Source organism: Lynx rufus, unplaced genomic scaffold (assembly GCF_022079265.1).
Source record: "Lynx rufus isolate CCGP_SWC_20201006 ecotype Redwood Valley unplaced genomic scaffold, mLynRuf1.p SCAF_11, whole genome shotgun sequence".
Taxonomy (NCBI): Eukaryota; Metazoa; Chordata; class Mammalia; order Carnivora; family Felidae; genus Lynx; species Lynx rufus.
The window spans coordinates 3,203,816-3,226,146 of NW_025814825.1; the positions used below are offsets into that span (position 1 = coordinate 3,203,816).

Consider the following 22,331-nt stretch of genomic DNA (forward strand, 5'->3'; position numbering starts at 1 on the left):
AAATATCTTTTAGCCCCAACATTTATCAAAATCAGTTTACTTATTGAGGACTTTTCTTTCTCAAAGACCATGAAGATTACTTAGTATGCATAAGTATGTACTTTGAAGAAAATGTAACTCTAGACACATACATATATATATATATATATATATATATATATATATACATACACATATATATATTCACACACATATATATCATTTACAGCAAATGTTGATTCAAAGCCTGCAAATACTTTCTCTTACACTGGGTTAAAATTAGATTGTCAGTCTGTCTTAAAAACTACCATATTCAGTTGAAACATTTCAAATTAAAGAAAGGTTTACAAAAGCACAAAGTTACAAAGCAGAATGCTTGCAGGAAATTCCACATGCCGGAGAAGCACAAGATAGGTAGCGATGCTACATTAAGTCAAGCCACTATGATTTTTGTTTCTTTCAGTGACACACATCAACTGAAAGCATTAAAAACTGAAAAAATAAAAAGAAACTTAAGACAAGAATAAGACCATGGGTGTGACAGAAAAAAATTGAAAATGGAGAAAGAATTGTAGACATTCTGAATCTTGTCTATAAAGATCCTACCCAATAAATTTTGTTCCTTGAGGCCCAAGCTGCAGGATTCGGCTAACCAAACTCTCACCCTCATTTACAGGGGGAGGATTGGTAGGAAGATGCAGTTTACTGAATAACATCCATGCAGCAGGAAGAGAAACGAGAAGGGGAAATTGTGAACAAACTGTCCGTCACGACAGAGCCTGCCTGATTTGCACCCAAGTGCCACCTCAGGAAAAGAATTTATTTTTCCTTTTTGTAAAATATCATTATCACAATGGATTATGTCCCTACAAATTATCTCTTAAAAAGGCATGTACCCATAGTAGCCAGTTATTCATATAATTCCAACATCTGTATTTTTTCTTAAGAATGGTGCCTTGACTTCTACAGGGGCTGCTGGGGTTCCGTGCACTCACCGAGCAGAGAACATGCTTCTTGGTTAGTAAAAGCTTTGACCAGCAAACTGAGTTAAGGAAGTATCAGCCTACTCGCTTTTCACAGAATTACACAGCTTTGTGACCTTTGACGCTACACAAGAGGTGTACTCAATCAAAATGGTCCGACTATGCCGTCTTAATAGTTAACTACTTGAGTTAAAAAGGGCAAAGAAAATCAAATATAACATACAAGGGCCAAGATAAAAATTGACAAAATCACTTACCCTAAAAATTGTGCCCCTGCAGGACCCATTTCTACCAGCCTACTGGCTAATCCCTCTCCTTCCACCATGGGGGGTGGGTTGGCCAGTTTATGTCTCTTTACCAATCGGCAGGTGATTCGGGTGGGGGCCGTACACTTGCGCGGGGGGATGATGATTCTCATCCCGTGGTGACGGCTCCCTCTCATGGAGCCTCCTCTTGCATCCACCATAAAGCTAACCAGAAACCTGTAGGGAGAAGACCAGAGGCCAAATCAAGGATACATATAAACCATCTTCACAGCAGGTTTTGAAATTAAATGTTAAGGTTTAAAACGACAGACAATGTGGCTATCATTTCCTCTCTTTAGAAATAAACTGGAAGTAAATACAGTGGAGTCACACCAAACATGCATTTAACTTGTGAATTGGGCAAAAAGGGAAACATGACAACTTATTATTGGTGGGACGTGGCCTCCTAGTAGAAGCCAACCACTTTGTCAGATGCTCCGATTGAGGAACAGTGAATGGTTCAAAGCTGTAACAAAAACTGTTGTGCATTTAAAAACCCAAACCCAGGCTGCCATATGTGGCCTCTGCAGATGGCTTATGCTGTATTCAAAGGTCATTTTAACCACTATAAGTGGTTTTAGCCATATGCTCACTATGGACTCTCACTCCCTGACAAGTCAGATGAAACTCCACGGTATGTCTTAACATGTACAACTCCTAAAATAAATATGTACGTATTTAATCATACCAGTCTAATTTGCACTATCACAAAGCAGAATATAAGAACAAAAGCAGATGCCTAGTTCTGCCAAGGCAATTTTGATGGAAAGGGATTTAATCCTTTCAGCATAAATTTGACTTTAAAACTGTTGAAAATAACCTATACTTGAGTATTTACACAGCCATACAAAACTAGTAACCTAGACTTTTTAGAAGATGTCTCTAAATTATATATTATAATTCTGTCATTGGCCTTTACATTAAAGCTAATGAAGAAAAAAATATTTGTTTGCATGTAGATATGAAAATATAGAGAAACTTATAGTATCTCATCTGGGTAATAGCATATTGCAATTCTCGATTCCTTTCACATGCTCATGAAGAGTCGTCCCCAAATCTCTGGTGTCATAAAGCACTCTGGTAACATAAACCAGTGAATCCGACTCATGGAAGAGTGGTGATCAGACAGGAGAACACTATGCCCCTGTGCATTCCAACTTCCACATATGAAAATATGCTTATTACTGCAACAGCAATAAATGTTGATAATGAGAAAATTGTTTGAATACCTATAGTATTGAGGGTGGTGGTGGAAAATCCCATCCATCAAAAATCTTCTACTAAAATGTAGTTCATCTAAATAGAGTTCTAACATCTTGCAAATAGATTTTAGGACCTTGCATGGAGGTGCTAACTGGGGACTTGATCTTGGAAGAGTAACCTCTTCCTCAAAGCAACTGACTTGCCATCCCCATGGAAAAAGGCAATAGCATGGTGATCATTTCCCAGGCAATCAGATGTCCAGGACCAATTCTGGTCATCAGTGAGATAGAATCAACTTCATACCTTTCTGCTTATTTTGGATTTAGCCATTTTCCTCTGGGTTATGTTTTGTGTGTGCGTGTGTGTAACATTAGATCTACTTTGAGAGGTTGGAACCCCTGTAATGTTCAAAGTAAGAGGGGAAGAGACTAACCCCTCTAAAACAAAACACAATACACACCTTTCACGTCAAAGACAAAGACACTTATCTACTTGTGCAAGTGTCCACATGAATTGCCTCGGGTGCTAAATGACAAGGCTCACTTGAAACTGCTCTGGGGAGCCTACATTGTCTTGTCTTGGACACACACATATTTAATAACTATCTTTACTCAGTAATGAAGATAATAGGGCAAATTTATAAAGAAGACGAAGACAAAATCTTATCTTTCCCAGCATTCAGTAGTGAAAATCAACTTGTGATTGGGAATACTAGCAACAGAATGAATTAAAAATGATTCGAGGTCAACTCTGGGTTTGAAAATGTGGTTGTATTAGCACATATAAACACAGAGTGTTTACACTTGGAGGGCAGTGTTTGCCTTGGCAACAAAGAGCTGATCTCAATAATATAGATAGTAATTTGGATCAGACCTGCCTTGTTTGCTGCTTGACCTGCAGGGCTGAGCACTGTTCCTAAATACAGTAAGCACATAATACATGTTTACTGAATGACCCATTGAACAAAAACTATTTTGTTAGAGGTGCTTTGGAACCGCCTAGGTCAGATGCGGTTACTAACACTAAAAATATATCTATATGAAAAAGATATATATAAAACACTGGTAGGTGAGCAATATGAGGGTAGTTTAAGAAGGTCATCAGTGTCAATATAAAAATATCCAAACTACAAAGAATATCAGACACAAATGGAAAAAAACAAAACAAAACATGTCTTAGAAGATTTTAACGACAAATTAGAAGAAGCTCTTTCTCTGGATTCTGCGTAGCACCCAGTGCCTAGTTGGTACTCATTAGCAGTAATTTATTGTGCTAAGGTTTTCAACTTTATAGAGCCAATAGACTGAGGAAAGGAGAGAATAAATATTAAGCAGGGTAAAGGTCCTGTTATTCAATAACATCATGAATTGTTTTCCAAACTCATTCTTTACATATTCTATGCAAAATAAAATTTCATGCAATACAACTCATAGAAACAAATCAAAAGGTGATGTTTAATCATATCTTTTGTATCTTATTAATACTTAAACTAAAGCAGTAATTCTACAAATAATCCTAAAACTAACACATGAATGTTTCTAGTTGTAAGAACAGCAGGATGACAAAAGCTGATACACTACAGACACTGACACATCTAACTGTGGGAAAACGTCACATAAATTAAAAATACAAAAAAGGATGGTTCACATAAAGGACACAGTTATCACCTTGAATCATACTGAGGAAGTGGAGAAGAATAGCTGCAAAATAATTTAGAAAGCAAATGGGAGAAATTAATGGAAGATAATTAGAAGCAAGCAACAGAAAATGTCAATGATAAGCAAAGGAAAAATAAAAACTGTCAGAAAATGAAACCAAGGCATTTGGCATTTGTGGGACAACCTGGAAAAACATTCGCCTTCAGTGGCTATAGAAGCTACTCCCTAAGACCTGACAGCAATAGTGAACCATTTCCAAGTGTATACCAAGTCTATATTTTCCTTTTCAAATAAGCCCACGCCAGCTGCCATTACTTTTGCTTTCCTGGACATGTCTATTGCCTTCAATAAATTCAAGAGGAAGGAGAGAGAATTTGCATAGTCAAATATTTCATCATCTCCAATGTACAGGAAAGTTCACCTCTGATTTTATTATTCTATGTTCCCTCAATTTCTCATTTGAAGTTCCAACTATCATTTGAAGCAAAGCACAAAAGCAAAGCACGAAAGTTTCCTAAATGACACACTTCTTTCCTATGTAGAGAAAACGCTGGCTCTAGGTCTTTGTAACATGGTGGGCATTCACCAAGCTTGATACTAAGAACCTCTTCAACATGTGGCTCACTGAATGTATCCTAAGTATGTCAGTTTCCTTCCCAACTGACTGTTTTTTGGTTTTCTAAGTTGAGACCCATTAAACATCTAACATCAATGATGTAACTATTTTAAGCAATTAAAAATTATTACTCCATAATTAAAGTATTTTGTAATTGAGTTAAAGAGATGTAATGTTAATTAGTCAAAGAATATGTATGTGTAGTTTACAGTTTACAAAGTACTTTCATGTCAATTACTTCCATTTGAATGATACTGCAATTATTTGTGCTATAAGCCACAATTCTGTAGGATACTTTAACCTGCAGCATTACTCTAAGTCTGACTTTTCATCTGCAAAATGGGGATAGTGGTAAAACTTATCTCACAGTGTCATTTTAAGGTTCAAAAAAATATTAAGTAAGATAATACATGTAAAACATTTAACACAATGCCAGGCACATAAAAAGGTAAAGCTATTACAATTTATTTTAATTAAAAGCAGCAGAAAATAATTCATATAACACATATAGCATTTCAGAAATGTTAATTACTGTTAACTAATTTAATTCCAAATTACTCTGTCCTTGTCCTGGATCACAACTAATTTATGGCCTAAATGCCAAATTTAGAGGTGAAAATACCTTGAAATTTTCGTCATCTCAATGATTTCTATTCCATTTGTGTGGCATCAACTATCCCAAGTTTTAATTACCGACAGGTGAAGAATCCCATATGTAAATATGCACTGATTATCAATTCAGTAGTTAGAGCAGGCTACCTTGTAAACCGCCCACCTCTAATTCTGCTACCAGTGGGGCAGCGGTAAGGAGCCTGTTCAATGTGGTTTTTACCACAGCATTTCTGGGGTACACACATTGGTACATTCACTTCTTTTCTTTTAAAACTTAATTTCTTTTCTTCTAATTGTAATTTAATAAGACTTAATCATAATTTTATTTCAGGAGTGCAGGAGGTACCAAAGTGGTCTGAAGATTTCAGGTGTTTCATCATGTGAAGCAAAGCACAAGAGCAGTCAGCAAGGGATGAACAGAAATACCTCCATATATAACTTTCCATTAGAAAGGAAAATCAGACACTCAGAAATAAAACTTTATCTGAGTAAAGTAAAATTAAGGGAAATGACTAGATTTACCAATACTTTAATTATTTTCCTTTCCAACAGTGTTTTTTTCTCAACAAAAAACAGGTATAGCAATTTGCTCAGAAAAGAACATTTACAAATGATTTACAAATATATATGACATATACTCACTAATGAAGTCTTTTAGAAGAACAATATTTCATACATATAAAGCTTGTCAATATGAATTTATAAATACAAATAACAAATGTAATGTTCATTTAATGGGATAAAGGAAAGTGACTTTTAGATTACTTACCCAGAATGAACAGGACTTGAGACAAGATTGACATTGTCTAAGGTATCTGCAGCCCAGCTATAATGTCTAAGAGAATCTGAATCAAATTCTCTTGTAAATGTTAGATGCTGCAAAATAAAATGATATAAGGCATCAATAACTCACATAAGACACTGGTTTCTCTGTACCTACAAAATATACCTGTATGTCTCTGTAAGTTCAGATAGTCAAAATAAATTTGTACTTACTCCTCTATAGGTCTACATTGAAGTTTCAAGAATAGAAAACAAAGTTTATTGATAAGTTGTTTTACTTTAACCTTTTTTAAAAAAATGTTTAATCTTCATTTTTGAGAGAGAGAGAGAGCGCGAGAGCGAGCTCGAGTGGGGGAGGGGTAGAGAGGGAGACACAGAATCTGAAACAGGCTCCAGGCTCTGAGTATTAGCACAGAGCCCGATGTGGGGCTCCAACCCACAAACTGCAAGATCATTACCTGAGAAGAGGTCAGACGCTTAACTGACTGAGCCACCCAGGTGCCTCTGAGTCTTTTTTTCTATACATACCACTTCATGAGTTTAAAAGAAACACATTTTTTCATGTTTATTTATTTATTTTGAGAGAAAGAGAGACAGTGGGTGCCTGCAGGGGGAAGGAGCAGAGAGAGAGGGAGAGAAAGAATTCCAAGCAAGCTTCAGGCTGTCAGCGCAGAGCCCAATGCAGGGCTCAATCTCATGAACCAAGAGATCATGACCTGAGCTGAAATCAAGAGTTGGATGCTTAACTGACTGAGCCACCCAGGTGCCCTGTTTTATTTCAGTCTTCTAGGACAGCATCTTCAGTAACTGACATGGCAAAAGAAATATCACAGAAGTAACGCTAACCATGATTTCAGCTACTTGAACACATCTCCAAGTTCATCTTACAATTATAAACTTCTTTCCCATGTCTCAAAAAAAAAAAAAAAAAACCCACCTTGCTGACTTCTGTTTCCAAGTGGGGCAGAGTAGCTAGTGGAAGCCTACTGCTGCTGCAAGCACACCTGGTAAGTATGCAGATGGGCCATGGACAAAAGGCACAGAGAACAAGGGGAGCTGCCCTCCGGAGGAGAGGGGAAGGGCTCGAAGACCCCTGTGGGCTTTTTGTTGTCATGATTAACTTGGATGCATTCGTCAATTATCAGTGCAGATAGAATTTGGGCTTTGTACCTGCAGGGGCCACTACTGGGGCCTAGAAAAACCAAGGGAGTTTTGGTGGAGATCTGGGTGGCCTTAAGCGTGCCACAGATTTCTGTGCAGAACATTTGCTGAATTCTGGGACTGTGCAGAACAGGAAGCTAGAAACCTAACCAGAAAATCACTAAAAGGCACAGTGTTGCTTCTTGGCAGTTTCATGAAAAAAAGATTTAGAAGTTTGGGACTTCTCAGGGGAGAGGATCACACAAAATTTTCACTTAAGGACCCTGAAGGGCCAGGGACAAAGCAGAGGTAGTCCAAGTTTACCAGGGAGGCGAACAATTTTGCCTCATTTCAGCAAAACCTCGACTGGATTGAAATGATCAGCTACCACCCTATTTGTCTAGCAGAGGGAGGGTGCACACTTTATGGAGAATTACATCATCATCGGGTGTGTCCTGTCTACAACTTTTTATATATCATGTCCAGCATGGCCAGAGCACATGAACAAAAACAAAATAAAACAGACTCCCAGGTCATCCTACATTTTGAAGTAAGCAAATAAGAACTTTACAACAGCTTTAATTAGTATGTTGAAAAAAATGAAGGAAAAAACAGAGGAAAGAAATGAAAAGGTGGATAAGTTAACAAGGCACTGGAATTACATAAGAAAGAATCAAATGGGCATTTGATCACGTCTAAATACAATGCCAGTTCTTGACTAGGCACAATAGAAAACAGGGTCAGATAATTGGAAGTGTAGATGGAAAAATGTACAAAAGAAAGGATTTAAAAACAGAATGGAAAACACAGAAAATAGTACGAGACATGTGGAACCCAGTGAAAGGTTTTAACATGTGCAACTGGACTCTCAGAAGAGAAAAAGGCAGAAGCTGTATTTGAGGAGAGAACAGCCTTCCTTTACTGGTCTCCAAGACAGATAGGGACAGAGCCTCAGGCAGAAAATGGGAATCTTTTCTGGGATTTCCCAGTGACTTAGGAATCAGTGGGAATTGGGATTTCCTAGTGAAATGTCTCTGGCTTATTACTTCAGTAGATCATGGATGAAAAGCCTTTCTGCTCCCGTGCAGAGAGCTTCCCATGAGCTTAGTAGTGAGCAAACAGCCAAGAGTCACTAGACAGTTGTGAAGTGTATAATATGAGGAATAAGATAAACAAATAAACAAACAGAACAAAAGCAAATCAGAAGAAACTGAGGCATTTCAGTGAGAAGAAAACTTAAAATTTTTCATTAATATCCAGAGAGAGGAGATCTTTTTATACTTATAAAGCAATAAAACACTAAAAACAAACAAAAAACTCAGAGAAAAAATAACTCATAGAAAGTAACAAATACGATAGCATTAAAGTTGAAAAAATATCTAGAAGTTAGGGGGAGATTTTCAAATGTAGAAAATAGGAGAGCATACAAGAAAGCAGAGGATTATTTCAGGAATTCCAAACCCATTTCTTTTCTCCAAAAAAAAAAAAAAAGAGAGAGAGAGAGAGAGAGAGAGAGAGAGAGAAAAGTTTTAGAAAGAAAAAAACAGTGAAATAGAGAAGAAATCAAAGAAATAATTCAAGAAACTTCCCCAAAGCAGAAGACCTGAGTTCCCAAAGTAAAACAATCCACTTGAATGACCAGCATTATGAATATAAACCGACTATAACACATCATCATGAAATTTTAGAATCTGGAGACAAAGAAAGAGCCTACAAATTTAGAGAGGAAAAGTGATCACACATGGCAGACTTCCACCAGTCTTTTAATAGGAAAAACTGAAGTTAAAGGCAATGGAGCAGTTCCTTCAGCGTCCTGAAAGGAAATGATATTCAACCCAGAATTCTAAAACCAGGCAAAAAAAGGTACGGAAATAGAATTAAGATATCTTCAGAAATATACCCCCCCCAAATATATTTCTCATTAACTCTGTAAGGAAACTATTGGAAGATGTATTCCATCAAAGTGAAGGATTCAACCAAGAAGGGGAAAGATATAGGGTCTAATATAAGAACATAGAGAATTTTCATGGTGACAGTGAAGGAAGACCCAGGAGGACATCTATGCAGTGGAACTACAAGGAACTTGACAAGTAAGAAAGCTCACAGAGAGATGAAATTTATAGAACACCTAATGAATGTGATCATATTGAGAGGAGATTGGCATAACTGGGAGGAACTGGTGGACTGGACCAGTGATATGTAGAGAGAACACCAAGCAAATGCAAAAAACTCCAGGGAAAGCAAAATATTGTGCCAAAAAAGAAAATTCAATCAATACATTTCACATCTGTGGAAAGCATTTACATAGGCATAATAGAAGCACTAAATGCTGGCATAACCAAAGTAAAATACAACTGTTTGGGGGAAAGTAAGGGGATGGAAAGTGTGCATGGTGGGAGAGAAGAGGTATTTAAAAAGTAACAACTTCATCTTCCATTTTGGGAAGTGAATAAATAATTCCTGAAATGGGTGAAAGCCAACAAGAAGCCACATATACATTTTAGACACACGAAAGCACATGATAAGAGCTATCAAAAGGTACGCTAAGCAGTTGTGTCTGGAGAGGAGAAATTGGAGGCTGAAGGTATATATGTGAATTCTTTTCTTTTTTCCTAATGAGTAAGTCTTATAAAATGACATGGCTTTTTATTTGTTTGTATAACTTCAATAATAAAACATAAATTTAAAAACTTACAGTGAATTGCAAAGATTTTTTTTAAAAATGCTGAAATCAAATTGGGATAGAATTAGAGTCAACAATAGCAAGGTCCTAACACTTCAGAAGCAACACATCACTTCAGAAAGTTCCTAAATTCTACATGGATTAACCAAAGATTATGTGTTAGTGTTAGTCCAGCCTTATTCACCAATTTTACTGACTTCTGGAGACTCCAACCAACTAACCTTCAGAATAGGGCAAATATTAGTATAAAGTTGGTGGTGATACTTTAATTTTTAGCACAGTATCAATCCTACATTTGGGGCCTTGAGGTCACTTTTCACAAAGGATCCATTTTTTTTTAAGTTCTAACAAATAAGTAATATCACTCCTCCTTGGTAATTACAGTAAATTATTTACCTTTGGAACTCTTAGAAACATTCACTGGCAACATTAATTATTGAAACAATGAATTATACCATGCAAGGAGGTATCACTGCCATCATGTACTATTTATGGAGGCAGGAGTGTGCCAGCACACTGGGGTCCCAGGTCCCTGTCAGTCCTTCCTGACTCCTTTACCTTTGCCACACAATGAAACTTTGTCAGCATACAAATGAACAAATGTAATATGAGCAAATGTACTTGTTCAAAATGATGAGCTGTATGTTCCCAATATTTGTCCCAACTTTTTTTTCCCCAAAGAGGTTTGCTTACATTTATGAGCAGACCTATCAATTTTAATAACCTAAACACAAACAACATGTTCTTCCCACACCATATCCCTTTAAACACAAAATAAGGCAATTTAACTGAACCTATATTTTTTGGCCTTTCCTTATCTTTATTTATTGAAAGCCCTTTTGGAGATGCCCCAACATGACTTGATGGCTTTATGGTCCTTGGTGAATTTCTTAACTTTTCCCAGTCTCAGTTTCCTTTGAAATTTTCAAATTGAGAGTTGCTTGCTGTGGAGATTCAATGAAAATGTACATCAAGGGGCGGCTGGGTGGCTCAGTCAGTTGAGTGTCTTGACTCTTGATCTCATCTCAGGTCATTATCCCAGAGCCATGGAATTGAGCCCCATGTCAGGCTCTTTGCACTGAGCATGGAGCCTGCTTAGGATTCTCCCCACCCCCCCCCCCCCCCGTCTCTCTCTCCCTTTCCCTCTCTGCCCCTCCCCCACTCACACATGCTCACATACATGTATGAGATGCTCTTTCTCTCATAAAAAAACAAAATAAAAAATTTAAAAAATCTGGCACCAAGGCCAGTGTTGGTATGGAGTCATATTAATGTTTCTTTATAAGTATAGTAATTTCTACTTTTCTTTTTTTTTTGTATTCCATTATTTTAATTTTATTCCTTGTTTTTGTACAATAAAATCCATAATTTGCATAAGGCATGTGTTTTAATAACAGCACTGTTATTTTTTAACTTTTTAAGTTTCTTATTAATTTTTTTGTATTTTATTTTAATATAATTTGTTGTCAAATTGGTTTCCATACAACATCCTGTGCTCATTCCAACAAGTGCCCTCCTCAATGCCCATCACTCACTTTCCCCTCTCTCCTACCCTCCATCAACCCTCAGTTTGTTCTACTGCATTTCTGTTTTTCAAAGGACTTTCATTTATACTAGCTCATTTGTTAAAATACAGTAATCGGGGAAACAGCAAAAACAACAACGTTCCAGTGCCAGCGCCAGTCCTTTACAGTTACATACACAGCATGCTTATATCAAATCAATGGAGCCCGTTCAGTTAGAAGAATGCATCTTGTAAATGTGTAGGACTTACTTGTTGACTCAAAAATGCTTAATGTTAACAAGAGCAATACCAACACTTACTGTGTGTCAACTCAATGTCAAGGACTGTCCTAGGCCTTTACATTCATGTATCCTTTGAATTTCAGAACCTCGTAGCCCTAGGAGTAATATTATACCCATTTCACAGGGTACAGAACTGAGGAAACTGAAGTTCAGAGAGAAACTTCAAAAATGTGACAACATAAAATCAACACCCAGCACTGGGTAGCTTTAGTTAGTAGAACACTGTGTTAAAGAAAAATTCACACTGACTTAATAAGACGTTTTACTCCCACATCAAAAATGATATGAATAAGCACATCAGTTTTCATCTTGGAAATGATGTCAAGGGCCCTATTAAAATCAAAATGCACGTTATTCAATAGAGTCCAAAGCCTGACTAATGATGATATCACAGCCTCCATGAGCTTAATACTTTCCAAAAATAGCTTCTCACTAGCCCTATTCATCAGAGGAAAGAAAAGAGCAAGTATGCACTGGCCTTACAAGAGGACATGCCCAAATGCCCAGGTCTGGAAATTAATGTCCAGGCTTGGAAGCAAAGAGGCAGGGAGCAAGAAAATATATGCAAGGAAAAGAAAGAATAACCAAGTAAGTTCAATATTAGATAATTCTCCAGGCTGCCAACTGTCAAAGCCCAGTGTGGGATGACAACAGTGAAGATCCTTCACTGTCAGCTCTGCTGCCCCTGGGAGGCAGCAGAAGGTAGTCCTGTAGGTTAACTGGTGGCCTTGACATGCTATTGTTCACATAACCAGGTAGACCTCACAATATCAGGTCACATGCAAAACGCAGTGCAGCTAATCTGAAAAACTGTAAACACAGTGTAATTAAGAAACACCCGGATGACAGCACCAGACTAGGAGCCCATGGAAGGAAAGGCTTACAAGAACAATTTTACCCCATGACCACAAACTAGACAGGACCAGGACAGAGGAACCCATGTGGGTGTCAGTTCCCTTAGACCAAGAGTACATGACTTGGGTTTGACTTTGGCTACTTCATGTCACGGCCCAGTGAATGACAAGTTGATCACCTCACTGAACCTCCATTTCTGCATTGGGCAACTGGTAGATAAGATTAACTGTGAGAATGGAATGGCTGAAGTATTGTGAAAGTGATTTGAAAATTTTAAATTGCTATGCAAACAAAAACACAGATAATAATAATCCTAAACTTCCCAGAATTTTTATAAGTGAAGATAATTAATTTCTTAAATTGATGACATTATAGCCTTCTATGAGCTTTTGAGATAGCATATGCCTTACCAGATGAAGCAGCCTGCTGGATTAACAAATAGTGGTGTTTGGGCTGTGACAAATACCTGCGTAAATGTTGACTCTCCCCGTGGTGAACATGCTTTGACAGGTGTGCCATATTTGGCGTATGAGAGTGGCAGCCCAGTGGTCAGCAACAGAATGGGTCCAAACAGCCAACGGACCTAAATTCTATTCTCAGGTCTATCACCTCGTGTCACATGAAGTGAAACTGAGCAAGTGAAATACTGCTGTCAGCTCCAGCTTCTTTGTCTGTATGTGGTAATGATAGTATCTAGTCCATAGGAAGCTGAAAGCATGACATGAAATGATCCATCGTGGATCCATGTTGTGGCAGGTACCACAATAAGTATTATAAGTATTGTAATCTACAGCAAACTGAATGAAATGGCAAACTGCTATCGGTCTGTATAGACACCCAGTGCAACTAGTTGGAAATATTCTTTTAACAAATGGATTCCATCTTTAGAGACAAAAAGTCTAATCTATAGTAACTGAGAATAGAATGGTGGCTACCAGAGGCTCAGGGATGGAGGAAGAGGGGGGATATTGATTAAAGCATACAAATTTGCAGTTATAAGTTTAGTAAGTTCTGGAAGCCTAATATATAGCATGGCAACTAGCTAATAATAATATATTATATTCTTAAAATTTGTTAAGAGAGTAGATCTCAACTACACACAAAAAGATGGTAACTATCAAAGTGATGGATATGTTAATTAGCTTGATTATGGAAATTATTTTACAAATATATCAAAACATCATGTTGTACACCTTTAAAAAATGGATTCTATAAAGGAAAACCTGATTTAATCAGAGAATAAAATGAAAACTAAAGGTTGACTAAAGCAGGTCTTTTTTTCCCCCAAAATATTTCTTTTCTTAAAGTCAACTATTGCTACACCTAAGATTTTTATTTATTTATTTATTTATTTATTTATTTATTTATTTATTTTTAACGTTTATTTATTTTTGAGACAGAGAGAGACAGAGCATGAACGGGGGAGGGTCAGAGAGAGGGAGACACAGAATCTGAAACAGGCTCCAGGCTCTGAGCTGTCAGCACAGAGCCCGACACGGGGCTTGAACTCACCGACCGCGAGATCATGACCTGAGCCGAAGTCGGCTGCTTAACCGACTGAGCCACCCAGGCGCCCCCTAAGATTTATTTTATACTAAAATACAAACCATAGAATCTGAGCTCTTTGGAACTTCCAAATCTGATTGGTTTCAAAATAATTTAGCTGTCAATTTCCACAAAAGAAGGTGAATCAAGGTCAGCATGGAAGGTGTTAACACATCAACATCTAGTTCAAGATGTCTAAACTAACTGTACCACCTTAAGTAAGTCACAACACCAACCTGTCTGCCTTAAAACAAAATGTGTAATCTTGCTGACCAATCTGTGAGAGGTGTTGAATGGATCACCTGAGAAATGCTGGCAAAGCACTCTGAAGAGAAAAAGCAGCATATTAAATGTCACTAGTCAAAGGTGTTTATCTTCCAGGAGACTATCTCTAGCAAATCTTTAATCCCAGGCTGGCTACCTTCTGCCACCATGCACATTTCTGAAAGCCCCTTAGAATTACCTTCACAACCAGAAACAGGAAGACCAGTCTGCTGATGTGGGGGCAGGGGAGGTGCAGGAGGAGAACGGAGTGAGAGGTAGAGAAGGAAAAACTGGGTATTAGCATAAACAGCTTTTGGGATTAGGTGTTCTTCTTTTCTATTACTGAGATAATTGCCTAGGTCTTGAAGTGACAGGCGTGCAATTTCTTCTGAAGAACCTTCCAATTCACTTATGACTTGCTAATATATCAAGTAGTACATAACATTTATATGACTAAATATACATGAAATTGTCCTTAGCCTAGAAAAAGACCAAGTCTAACCCAGAGGATCTGGAGTGAGTACTGGGCTGAGATAAATGAGAGTTACAGGGAGAGTGGTGGAAAGGATGACAGCTACTTCCAGGTATGGGGAGGCTAGAACAGGGCCTCTAACTGTGACTACGGAAGGACCTCACAGCTCCCGTTCAAACAGCCAACGCAACCATTCGCACACTACTGTAGTTAAACCTTCTAACTACACTACTGTAGTTAAACCTTCACTATTAGAAACCTGCCACTCATCCCCTTAGACATAAACCATGTGGGCAAATCTGGTATGAGAGAAGGCTGCAAAATGAAAGCAACCTCCTAAACGAGGGCCAGGGCCACACAGCTGCTCTGTATCTCTCTCTTCACAGACGTGCTGCCTCTAGATCAACAGAATTGAAAGTAAATGGAAGGCCCTCATTCCTCAGTGATCAATTAGCAAAGAATGTTTTTCTAAAAGTTTTTGCTTTAGAACACCTAAGTTTATAGCTATGCTCTTAAAAAAATCAACTGTTCTAGAGAGAAAGCAGAAAACAATAGAATCTCAAGTTTGAATGGCACTTTAAGATGCTGGAAGACTTTCTATGTTGCCCTTGACATGTGGTTGTTTATGTCAGGTTTGATCGCCACAATACAAGCATATTAGTGAGGACCAAACCCCCAATTAAACTGGCTTAAGATGCTCCCAGCCCCCGAGGGATGGGAGGAAATTGCGATTAATTCACTGGTTTATGTAGCAGGAAAGTCTGGGAAGGACTAACTTCAGGCAATGGCTGAATCCAGCCATGGCTCAAAACATGGTAGGAACTGCTTGTCTTCATGCTCCATCCTTAGCAGCTTTGGGTTGACATCATCTTTATAGCTTAGCAACCCCCAAAAACTAAAGAAGGTCTCAACTTGGAGTCTCATTAGACTTGCCTAGATTTTATACTTTAACCTAAAGTAATCACTGTAATCCAGGAAAAAGAATGCTCTGAATGGCCAGATTGGGGCCCATCCTTAGAGAGGAAGTGATTTCTGACCCTTGTAAAGATCCATTGAGAAATGGATGGGGGAAGAGGTTTGACCATCAGATCCTGTCTCCCACCTATGAAAATGGAATGGGTGTACATAGGCAAAAACAATTCATATCCCTAAGTGATTCCTGCTCTTCTATTTTTGAATAACTACCAGAAATTCGTATTGTATTAAATGTTTCTGCCTGCTGTATACATGCATCTCTTGGTCTTACAAATACTTCTAGGGTCATTCAAGGAACTATAATTAATTGGTTAGCCTGCAAAACATTTTAGACCGCTATCATGCCTTCTACCTCATATCTATGTGATGGTCAAGTACTGCCATTCCTTTAATGATGCTTTATATGCCATAATTTTTAGCATAATAATTGTCTCCATAATTTTTATAACTTGCTTCTGAATAAGTTGTCAGTTCCCTTTAAGTCACATTAAATAAGGATTTGTTATTAGAATTAAGAATTTGTTATTAGAATAAAGAACACATGTCTGGGGGCGCCTGGGTGGCTCAGTCGGTTAAGCATCTGAATTCAGCCCAGGTCATGATCTCATGGTTTGTGAGCTGGAGCCCCGTGCTGGGCTCTGTGCTGACAGCTCAGAGCCTGGAGCCTGCTTCAGATTCTGTGTCTCCCTCTCTCTTTGCCCATTCCCCGCTCACATACTGTCTCTCTCTTTCTCAAAAATAAATAAACATTAAAAAGAAAATTTTATAAAAAAGAACACATGTCTGATTATAATCTTTTCTGCTAAAAAATGGGTAAAGATGATGGTATCACATCCATGTTAAAAATACCAGCAAGTATGAGATCCTGGAGGACAGAGTATAAAGTCCTAGGGCTCTTTGATGGCTTCCTTCCAACACAGAGCAACACAGATGCACAGCCTCTAAGGAAGCAGCCTGGAGCCACATGGCCAGTGACTCTGCCATTTATCACCTGTGCCCCCTGGGGTGAGTTAGCTGACTGTGCCTCAGTTTCTTCACCTTTTTAATGGAGCCAAGAAATTATCTCAAATGTTTTTTTTTTGTGAAATATGAATGAGTTATTACTAGCAAAACACTTAGAATAGTGGCATATAGTAGGAGCTCAAAATGAACTGTTTTCACCATGATCCCCATAAGCATCACCACCATACCTCTTGACACAGCATCTACTAAATATTATGCCATTTACGCATGAGGACTGGCTGATATGGATCACACACAGCAATTCCATAAGCCATACCAGACAGTTGCTTTCAATAATTATGCCAGAAGAAATGAAAGAACCAGTCTATTGTATTCATCCTAGACAACTGGGCTTCAATCTGGAATCATCCCTTTTCTTATTACCTCCTATTTGGAAAAGAATGTTTCCAAGCACAGATGTTGTTCCAAAACAATCTGACACACACAAGTCAGAGCTTATAAAACAAATACATTAGATGTTGAATGATCAATATACAAAAAGATCCCAACCAGAGTTGCTTTAAATAAGTGATTCTTATGCAGAGATGCATCCCAGAATCACATGTGGAGCTTTAAAAAACACACGTGTCCAGGAACCCAGCCAGGAGACTCTGATTCTATAGGTATCTTCTTTCCAAAGAGCTACTGTGATTCCAATGTGTGCCCCGATTAAGAATTCTAGTAATCTTGGGGTGCCTGGGTGGCTCAGTCCGTCAAGCATCTGACTCTTGGTTTCAGCTCCAGTCATGATCTCACCGTCCATGGGTTCAAGCCCCACATTGAGCTCTGTGCTGACAGTGCAGAACCTGCCTGGGATCCTCTCTCTCTCTCTCTCTCTGCCCCTTCCCTTCTCACGCATGTACTCTCTCTCTCTCTCTTTCTCAAATAAATAAACTTGAGAAAAAAAAGAATTCTACCAATCTCTACACCCAGCAAGGGGCTCGAACTCACAACCTCAAGCTCAAGAGTCACATGCTTTTGCCAAGAGTCACATGCTTTCCTGACTGAGCCACCCAGATGCTCCTTCTCCTAATTAGGAATTCTGACTAGGAATCAGGGGCTTCAGCTCTCGGTGCACTAAAAAATCCTATGCTAAGCCCCTTCTAGCCACTGAGCAATCACATTTTTTAAAGTTTTTATTCTAATTCGTTTAACATACCGTGTTATATTAGTTTCAGGTGTATGATATAGTTATTCAATACTTCCATACATTACCCAATGCTCATCACCTGACAAGTGCACTCCTTAATCCCCATCACCTATTTAACCCATTCCCTCCACTGATAACCATCACTTTGTTCTCTATAATTGAGAGTCTGTTTCCTTGTTTCTCTTTTTCTCTTTGTTTTGTTTCTTAAATCCCACATATGAGTGAAATCATATGATGAGCAATCATATTTTAAAAATTCTTTTTTTATATTTATTTATTTTGGGGGAGAGCACAATAGGGGAGAAGGACAAAAAATAAGGGGACAGAGGATCTGAGGTGGGCTCTGCACTGACAGGCTGACAGCAGCAAGCCCAATGTGGCGCTTGAACCCACCAACCATGAGATCATGACCCGAGCTGAAGTCAGACGCTCAACTGACTGAGACACCCAGGTGCCCTTAAAAATTCTTTAAGATGATTCTCATGAGCAGTCAGGGCTGAGAGTCACTGCTTTAAACAATAAAATCTTCTGACAAATGCAAGGCATGATTTATTTACATATATATTTTCTGAGGCATATCTACAGGTGACTCTTGATTGCAAGGTAAAGGGAAGGTAAAAGGACAGGGAGTTCATTTCATGGATAACCCAGTATCACAGTGGCAAAAGAGTCCACTCTTGATTATCTGGAGAGAATTAAGTGGTTTACAAACTGATCATGATTCAGGCTCAGCAGGGCATGAGGACGGGCTCACTTCTCCCAACCCCCTTCCCAGCTCTGGCCTCCACACCAGCCTTCAACAGCACAGGTTCTTAGGAACACGCAAGTAGCAGGCCTGTGCTAATTATCCTGAATCTCAACTTTACTTTCACTGTGGTTAATGTGCAAACTCATTAATCAGCAGCACAATAATAAAGAGGCAACTAACTATGCTTTGTATAGGTGAGGTCTACTCTTGTTGAAAACAAGCAACACATGGAGAGTTCATTTTTATTCATTTTCAACTTTATGTGTCCAAGCAACTTTAACTGGGCAATGATAGGGCAGTTTTAAATCTGACAGTAAGTCATGTGTCATTGCTTCCAGAATTCTAAATATTTCAGGCTTCTGGCATGCTTTCAGACATAATCAATACTGTGGAGAAACTCCATTTTGAAGTTAATAAATACAGATTTAAAGGCATGATGGATACAAACTAATAATGTTTGCCACTTAATTCTGGTATAAAGTCTGTGCTTTATATTAAGCATCCTTCTAAAGTAAATGCTTCTCATTAGTCTTGCAAAGTACACCTAGACCCTTCCCTTTAGCCTCTCTTTGAGGAATTAGCTTCATCTCTCTTCTATGATAAATGAGATACCAGACACTAAATAACTTAACACACCTCTTTCAGATTTTGTTTTCCCCTTTCCTCCAAGTTTGTATTTTGAAGGTATTCAAACAAATTAAGAAGCTGAAAAAACTATATAAGAAACACCATTTGCACTTCACCTAAATTCAACATTAACATATTGCCATGTTTGCACTTGCACGAGCTCTCTCTCTCTCTCTACACATGTATTTTTCTTTTGGCTGAACCATTTGAAAATCAGTGGCTGACTCAATGATTACTTCATTGCTGAAAACTACAGCATGCATACCCCCAGAACAGAGACATTACCCTGTAAAGTTTCAATAATGTTGTCACTGTTAACAAAACTAACAATGATTTTCTAACAATACAGCGAGTACATTGTCAAATGTCCTCATTTGTCCCTAAAATGTCTTCATGTCATTCATACTTTTTTTTTTTTTGAATCTCTGGTGATTTTATTATGAAGTTGTGTGGCCAGGAATAATGTATGTGTTCCACAAGGAACACCTGTCAGATCATGGGATTCTCTGTGGTCATTGGAGAAAGCAACTTCCTACCTCTGCCGTTATATCAACTTAAGATTTATTTGTAAAGGTTTCAAGATGTCCTAAGCTCTTCTTTCCCTTGACTAGTCTAGAGTTGTTTGTGACATCCACAGAGGTGCTTTTCAAACTGAAGCAGCAACAAACTCAACAAGAGAACATCAGCTTTACCTTTAAAGTTCTCTTTATCCTTTCTTTTCACAAATTTTTCATTCTGATTAAAGCTACCCCTTCCAGCCTCCCTGAGTAAGCAGGTGTTGGCAGTAGCTATGAGGTAATGGTGCGAAACCCCTCAGAAGCCTGTTCACCACCTGTAGCATGGCAATCATCTATATTTTAAGGTTGATGTGCAGATATGGAGAGGTAGTGTACCTGGCAGTGGGAGTAGTGGTGATGGTGGTAGTGATGGTGAGGTCATGGTGATGATGGGGGTGATGGTCCCAATTTCAGACCCTTGCCCCCAAGTAAATATACATTCAGAAATATAAACTGTCATTAGATTCAATCAAGCATTTAAGATTCCATTATAGAACTAGGCACATACTTTATATATGACCAAAGTGTTACTGATACCTAAGGAATCTCCTATCACCTGCAATTTTGTAAGTTTTGTGGGTTTTCCTTAGTCATGGAGAATAACAAGCATTTCTACACTGGTGTTATAATATATCCACTAACGTCTCATTTCAATTGGGAACATGAAGAGATCAGAATCACCCAACCAGGATAATGACCACAGCCAACCAAGAGACAGCACCTCAGAAAATCTCAACCAATACCTGCGCAATACCTTAACACCCAAGAGCTTAGCTCCATTATTTGAAACAAGTGCCTTCTTTAGTGCTAATACCCACTTAAACCATGACATGCTATTGCACCTATAATTATTCTACAAAGGCTGTTTGTGTCTGACAACACACTGAATGGCTACTGTATTCACCTCTGTAAAACCTGCTCACTAAGAATGTTCCAGAGAGTGTAAAGCAATAAAATATTAATTGCAGGTTCTTGTGAAATTCCATGTACATCTATACGTCTGGAAGTCAGCATGTCCCAAACACATGGGAGTTCCTGAAATCTGACTACTGGCTACTTAAACCTCTATCTTGGTGATAATGTTACTATCACATATTTACCTGCTCCAATTTACCTTCATTGTTCAGTGAATAAGTAAGTGTAGCATGATTTCATCAATTATTTACATTGCTTGAATATGATAAGCCACCTTCAAAATTAGTTTTATGGCCCATTGTTAGCTCATGACTTCACATTTAAAATCAAGTATTGTGTGTATCCAGAATAATGAATAACACTGAGCCCATATGCAGCAGGATTGCACTGCTGGAACTTCCTGCGTTAAGCCAGTATCTATTCAACCACAATGATCAGAAAGAAGAAACTGTGTGAACACCAGCAGAGACTCTGGTAGAAAACAAAATACTGTCATATCTTGAGAAGGCCCATCACAGGCAGCTTTGAAGCTAAGGGATCAAAGACTTGACCAATCTCATCTTTAACTACTTGCTAAAAACAATTCTAGCAAATTCCAGCATGCACCCACAGTTTGTTTAGGAAAATCAAACACTCATGTGGATAATGTCAGCAACTTTAGCTACCAATTATTATTAACTCTCTTCAAAAAAACTGAAATAGATTTGATCTAGAAATGAGAAAGGTATCTGTGTCATTCTTAGGACCTTCTGAGTTCCTCTCTGTGGGCTTTTGGGGATTCACCTGCAGAAGACCAGGCTATTTCTGTGTATGGCACAACTGATTTCTTTCTCCCCTCCCCCCTCTTTTTTTACAATTGATTTTTTTCCTTTTTCCCTGGCAGTACAAGAAGATTTACAAATGCAAAATCAAACATGCAGAGGTACAGATTTTGTCACGGAACAAAGAGCTCAATTCAATCACAGCAATGAAAGTTCAACAATCCAACAATATTTTAAGGAGGATGCATACCTGCTCTTTGGATGGTACAAGGAGTTCTTCAATCATCATGCTGTCCCGCGCATAGGAGCTTCTGTTCAAGGTGTACGACCTATCCGAACTGAAGGAGCGGAGGCTGTTGTATTTACAGTTAACCATTCAAGAGTGGTGGATGATGATGAGATGAACAAAATAAAATTAATGCATGCAAGTTTGAAAACAGGCAAGATGGCTAAAAATATCAACAGAAGTTGTTCTTGAAAAGACATTATCAAAAATAAAATCCCTTAAATTTGAGGAAATCTCTTAAGCTTAAACAATTTCATGATCAGATTTTGTTTAAAATTAGGCTAAATGGTGTTAAATCTGTGACAATATGAAATGAATGAAAACTCTGGATGTTTCACTATGATAGTTGAACTAACAGGGTAACTGAGGGTAACTGAGAAGAACAAGATGACTATAGATAATTTGA

The 22,331-nt window shown here is 38.2% G+C and overlaps 1 protein-coding gene across 2 annotated transcripts in view; it reads right to left on the reverse strand.

The window, feature by feature from the left end:
* Positions 1-22,331, reverse strand: part of ANK3 (ankyrin 3) — a 322,298-nt gene that overhangs the window by 63,251 nt on the left and 236,716 nt on the right. For both annotated transcript variants that reach the window (XM_047071796.1, XM_047071803.1), the window contains 3 exons: positions 21,890-21,992; positions 6,126-6,232; positions 1,220-1,444 (listed from right to left, as the gene is read on the reverse strand). In XM_047071796.1, the coding sequence (XP_046927752.1) occupies positions 1,220-1,444; positions 6,126-6,232; positions 21,890-21,992 (435 nt within the window). The remainder of the gene's footprint in view (positions 1-1,219; positions 1,445-6,125; positions 6,233-21,889; positions 21,993-22,331) is intronic.